The sequence below is a fragment of the Myotis davidii genome, unplaced genomic scaffold (assembly GCF_000327345.1).
Source record: "Myotis davidii unplaced genomic scaffold, ASM32734v1 scaffold8, whole genome shotgun sequence".
Lineage (NCBI taxonomy): Eukaryota > Metazoa > Chordata > Mammalia > Chiroptera > Vespertilionidae > Myotis > Myotis davidii.
The window spans coordinates 1552163-1558015 of record NW_006299520.1 but is presented as its reverse complement, the minus strand read 5'-3'; the positions used below and the strand labels follow the sequence as shown (position 1 = coordinate 1558015).

Here is a 5853-nt window from a genome sequence, read left to right as displayed (position 1 = left end):
CTGAAAGCAGTATCTGGGTTTGTTTAGCTTCTATAATTGAAACTCTGTTGCCATCACTGGTGCTCTAAGCTCTGAGCCCACAGACGGCTGAAAGCAGGTACTTGGGGTTTATTTAGCTTCTATAATTGCAATATTGTTTCTTAGAGTGCAGCTCAGAGGCCGGCAGCGGCAGGCGGGGAACCTTGGCTTTCTCCATCACTGGAGCAAGCAAGCCTCCTGTTCGCTTCAGCTGCCTGGCTGCTGGCCGCCATCTTGGTTGGCAGTTAATTTGCATATCACCCTGATTAGCCAATGGGAAGCGTGTCGGAGGTACAGTTAATTACCATGTTTGTCTTATTAGAGAGGATAGCTACCCCTCATCTCTTTTAGTTACCGTTTGCATGAATATCTTTTTACATACACCTTTACTCTCAGCCTATCTGTTTTTTTAAAGGTGAAGTGAGTCTCTGATAGGTAGCATATTGTTGGATCCTGTTTTTTTAAAGCTATTCAACCATTCTGTATCTTGATCAGAGAATTGTCCGTTTACATTCAAAGTTATTATTAATATATTTTTATTGATTTCAGAGAGGAAAGGAGAGGAAGATAAAGAAACATTCTTTTTTTAAATATTAAGTATTTTTTTTGTTGTTTAAAGTATCTCCTTTTCCCCCCATCGACCTCTCCCTTGCCACTCCCACCCTCCAGGACATGCCTCCACCACCCCAGTGTCCATGTCCATTGGTTATGCTTATATGCATGCATACAAGTCCTTTGGTTGATGAATTACCGCCCCTTCCCCCCAACCTCCCACCCTCTCCTCCCTTCCCTCTGAGGTTTGATGGCCTGTTCGATGCTTCTCTGTCTCTGGATCTATTTTTGTTCATCCGTTTATGTTCATTATATTCTACAAATGAGTAAGATCATGTGATATTTATCTTTCTCCAACTGGCTTATTTCGCTTGGCAGAATGCTCTCCAGTTCCATCCATGCTGTTGTGAATGGTAGGAGTTCCTTTTTTACAGCAGTGTAGTATTCCATTGTGTAGAGTATCACTGATTTTTAATCCATTCATCTGCTGATGGGCACTTAGGCCGTTTCCAAATCTTAGCTATTGTAAATTGCGCTTCTATGATTATAGGGATGCATGTATCCTTTCTGATTGGTGTTTCTAGTTTCTTGGGATATATTCCTAGAAGTGGGATCACTGGGTCAAATGGGAATTTCATTTTTAGTTTTTTGAGGAAACTCCATACTGTTCTCCACAGTGGTTGCATCAGTCTCCATTCCCACCAGCAGTGCACAAGGGTTCCTTTTTCTCCACATCCTCGCCAGCACTTAGTATTTCTTTAAGTACGTTTTTTTCTTCCTTTCTCTCTTCCTCTGGGACACCCATGATGTGAATGTTCATGTGTTTGGTAGTGTCCCATAATACACATAGAACTAATTTTTGTTCATGTGTTGTTTTCCTCATTTCATTTAGTTGTCTGTCTTTGTTCTCTTGAATTTCATTTTCTTTAATTGATTATTTTAAATTCATTGTCAGGCAACAAATCACAATTGTCAGATGAACCATAGCTTTCCATTTCTTAGAGTTGATTAGTGGAACTTTATTAGTTTCCTTTGGTGGTGTGATACTGCCTGATTAGCATGCTATACATATAACCTTTTTTGGTGCCTGTGCATTTGAAGGAGCAAACAACTCTTTATAGACTGCTTTTGGCAGGTAAAGACTTTCTTCTCTAGGGTCCCCTGGCTGATGGGATTGCCTCTGGATTGCGATCATGCTTGGTTGGAGCTGTTATGAGGCTGTCGCTGGGTCCGTGGTGCTATCCATGGTTGGTGGACTTGTTGCTACAGGCTAAGGCTGTGTAGATCCTGTCTGGCCCCTTGGTGGATAGGACTGGCTCTAGTACATTGTTTAGTAGGATGTTGTTGGGACAAGGTTCTGCTTCAGTGTCCACAGTTGGGGTCTAGAAAGTGGGCCTGTTACCAGATGTACAGATGAATGTGGCTCCCTTCAGGTCCTTGTGGGGAGGAAGGGGCTCTTGTCTGGTGACTGGATTTGTCTCTTGATGACAGGACTGGCTCTGGAACATAGCTGAGCGGGGCTGGAACTGAGCCCCAGAGCTGTTTTCAGGTTCAGAGAAGATAGAGGTCTGTAGACCTGATCCTGGAAGCACAGATGGTCATGTCTCCTACCAGGTCCCTTGGTGGACTAGATTGCGCTCTAACGTAGGTAGAGAGTTGGGATTGTTTCAGTGTCTCCCACCAGGTCCCTGTGATAGCAGTACTGCCATGGACTGGCTGAGAGAGACTGGGGCTGAGTATCAGGCCCTTTGAGTATCTCCAGCTGCTTAGTTAGGAATGTAGCTTGCTGGGTCCCTGTGGCAGCAGGACTATTCATGGACTGCAGCTGGGATGGGTTGGAACCTAGCTGCAAGGCCCTTTCATAATTTACAGTTTGACAGGTTTACCTGCAGTGGTTCCTGGACTATGGCTGGACCTGGTTCATAGGCAACTTCAGTGTTCACAGCTGAGACCAAAGCATAGGTGGGCATGGCTCCTCTCCATTTTCTTGGTGTATGGTTGGGACAGGGTCATGTTCAGTTGGATTGTAGCCAAATCCTGAGCAGTATGAACATGTTTTTGGGTCTGTAGATGGGATAGTGGTCAGTGACTCAGCTGTCTGGGTATAAGCCTTTTTTCCCAAAACAGTTCTCCTTCGTCTTAGACTATTAGAAGATTTCATAATCTGGTTCTGGAACATAGCTGAGAGGGGGTGGAACTGGATCTCAGGGCTCCCACAAAGGGGTTCGATCCCTGATCAGGATGTGTATGGGAGGCAACCTGATCGATGTTTCGCACATTGATGTTTCCCTTCTCCCTTCCTTTCTCTCTCTGCAATCAATGCAAAACATATCGTGGGGTGAAGATTTTTAAAAAAAGTTAACATAGGCATTATTCCTGATTCTTCTCTTTACCTTATATGTTTACCTTATATGTTTAATTAAAGATCCTTTCATCTCCACCTTTATATGTTCCTAACCTTACCACTTTTCTCCATTTCCATCCCTATTAACCTAATCCAAACTGCCGTCATCTTCTATTATAATATCCAAACAGATCTCCCTGATTCCATTTTACTTCATTTAAGTTTATCACCAAACTGCTAGAATTATCTTTTGGGGGAAAAAAAATCAGATTTTATCACTCCTCTGCTTAAAACCCTCCTAGAATATTCTGGCAAACATAGAAGAAAATATAAACTTCTTGTAAGACTCTGTAATCTGGGCATCCTCCTCCTCCCTGACTTTCACCACCTTCTTTCTGTTTCTTGAATATACCTTGTATCAAGCTTTACTTTGACTTAAGGTTTTATACTTGCTTTTCTCTTTGCCTGGAAGACTTCTTCAGGTATTCCCACAGCTTACTTCTTTTTATCACTAAAGTATTTGTTCTGGTGTTACCTCTTTAGACAGAGCTTCCACATATGTTTGAGCAAGGGAGCACAGCACACATGGTAGCCATTGTATATTTATATGTTTATTATAACAGTTTTCCAGCAGATGGCAGTAAAGCATCTTGAAGAATTAATGTTTTTGTAATTTTTTTAAAAGGTTTTTTTAATATATATATTTTTATTGATTTCAGAGAGCAAGGGAGAGAAAGAGAGAGGTAGAAACATCAATGATGAGAGGGTATCATTGATTGGCTGCCTCCTGCACGTTGGACCGAACCCGCAACCTACGCATGTGCCCTTGACAGGAATTGAAATTGGGACCCTTCTGTCTGCAGGCCAACGCTCTATCCACTGAGCCAAACCGGCGAGGGCTGTAATTTTCATAATGTGTCATATTGGCTAGCATTGATCCTGTTATCAGAAAATGCTTTCCTGATTACCTTATTTGAAGTGTCCTCCTGCCTCCTAGTTTGTTTTAATCACCTTACACTGCTTTTTCTTCAGAGCATCTGTCACTTCTGAAATCATATGACTGTCTACTTCTTTTATCATAATTTATTTACATCTTTAGACATATTTTGGGTGAACCAACCTTCCATTTTACTATACTTCCTATCTTCACTTGTTATTCTCTCTGCTTCATCTATTCATATCTTTAGATTCTGTTTCTTCAAGTCAGAGCTCTAATGCCACTTTTCCATGAAGTCTTTATTGATTTCCTCAACTTCCCTGGCTGAAGTGAGATCATTTCTCACTTCTAAATTTGTGTAGCATATTGGTTTCTAAACATGACTATACATCAGAATCACTTGGGGAATTTTTTAAAACATACAGATTCGTAAGACCCATCCCTAGTTTCTCTTTAAGTAGGTCTGGAATGTAACATGGGAAGTGAAAGTGGTATTTCTTAAAAAGTACAGCATATCATACACTCTCATTTGATCCTGATCAAATTAAACTTTTGTTGGAGTTATAGGTAATGAGTGCATCTAGTGTAGGGGTGGGCAAACTTTTTGACTCGAGGGCCACAATGGGTTCTTAAACAGGACCGGAGGGCCGGAACAAAAGCATGGATGGAGTGTTTGTGTGAACTAATATAAATTCAAAGTAAACATCATTACATAAAAGGGTACGGTATTTTTTTTTTTTTTTTTAGTTTTATTCATTTCAAACGGGCCGGATCCGGCCCACGGGCCGTAGTTTGCCCACGGCTGATCTAGTGTATCTCTCTTACCAGGATATAAGTAATGTGAGAGTACAGTTTGTGTCATAGATGTTTTCCTACATACTTTTATATTTGTGGAATTTAACATTGGTATATGTCATTCCAAATAGTTGTTCATTTTGGACCTGGAGAAAGTTCAGAAGATGCAGTCATGATGGATACGCCAGTGGTGAAAGCTGCCTTGGAAATGGGCTTCAGTAGAAGCTTGGTAAAACAGACAGTTCAGAGTAAAATCCTAACAACTGGAGAGAATTACAAAACAGTTAATGATATTGTGTCAGCACTTCTTCATGCTGAAGATGAAAACAGACAAGAAGAAAAAGAAAGACAAACTGAAGAAATGGCATCAGGTATTTGGAATTCTAGTAAACTGCATTATTTCCCAGTGGGGCTCATAAGATTGTCTCACATGTCATGGGGAAGTTAGTATCCTTGTCTATCCACTACCTGCTGGTAGCAGCCTCCAGCCATTTCCAAACTGCACATCCCTTCTCCACTGGGGACTGTGGACTACATTACTTATCTATGTTTATTTTCCAGTAAGATTCTTTGATATATGCTAATCAGAGGATTTTAGCATAACTCTTCTTGAGTTCTATTTACTTGTTACAACAAGTTTAAGTTGCTCTGAAAAAGCAAGTTTTTAAAGTTGAATGCAGGTCTTATTTCTCTCCTTTTTTAAGTTCCTTCAAAGCATATTCTTAATATGATATTTGACTCTGTAATCCTGAAAGCAGTCCTTATACAAAAAATAGAACTGATTATAAAATCCTAGGGCTTGGTGAGAAGCCCCTGTCCAACCCAAAGATAGGGAACTGATTTTGGTATTCATCAGATTATGTTATGTCTCAGACTCCCAAAACAAGTGTTGAGTAATCATTTCTTCAACAAATATTTATTGAACATGAACACCTATAGGAGTCATGGTGCTCATTCTCAAGGAGTTTATAGACTAGCTGTGGAGACTAGGATACAAAAAATAGGGTTAAAGAGCTAGCAGAGGTGAAGGTTGCATATATAGTAAAGGGTGTCCCAAAATTCACGCAAGAAGTATTTTGATAGAAAACACAGGTTTATTTTTTTTTAAATATATTTTATTGATTTTTTACAGAGAGGAAGGGAGAGAGATAGAGAGTTAGAAACATCGATGAGAGAGGAACATCGATCAGCTGCCTCCTGCACATCT

The 5853-nt window shown here is 40.5% G+C and overlaps 1 protein-coding gene across 4 annotated transcripts in view; it reads left to right on the top strand.

The window, feature by feature from the left end:
• Positions 1 to 5853, top strand: part of BIRC2 (baculoviral IAP repeat containing 2) — a 28673-nt gene that overhangs the window by 18552 nt on the left and 4268 nt on the right. For 3 of the 4 annotated variants that reach the window (XM_015571453.1, XM_006775242.2, XM_006775241.2), the window contains one exon: positions 4778 to 5017. The exons of the other annotated variant lie outside the window; for it this stretch is intronic. In XM_015571453.1, coding sequence (XP_015426939.1) covers positions 4778 to 5017 — 240 coding nt within the window. The remainder of the gene's footprint in view (positions 1 to 4777; positions 5018 to 5853) is intronic. 4 annotated transcript variants of the gene reach the window in all.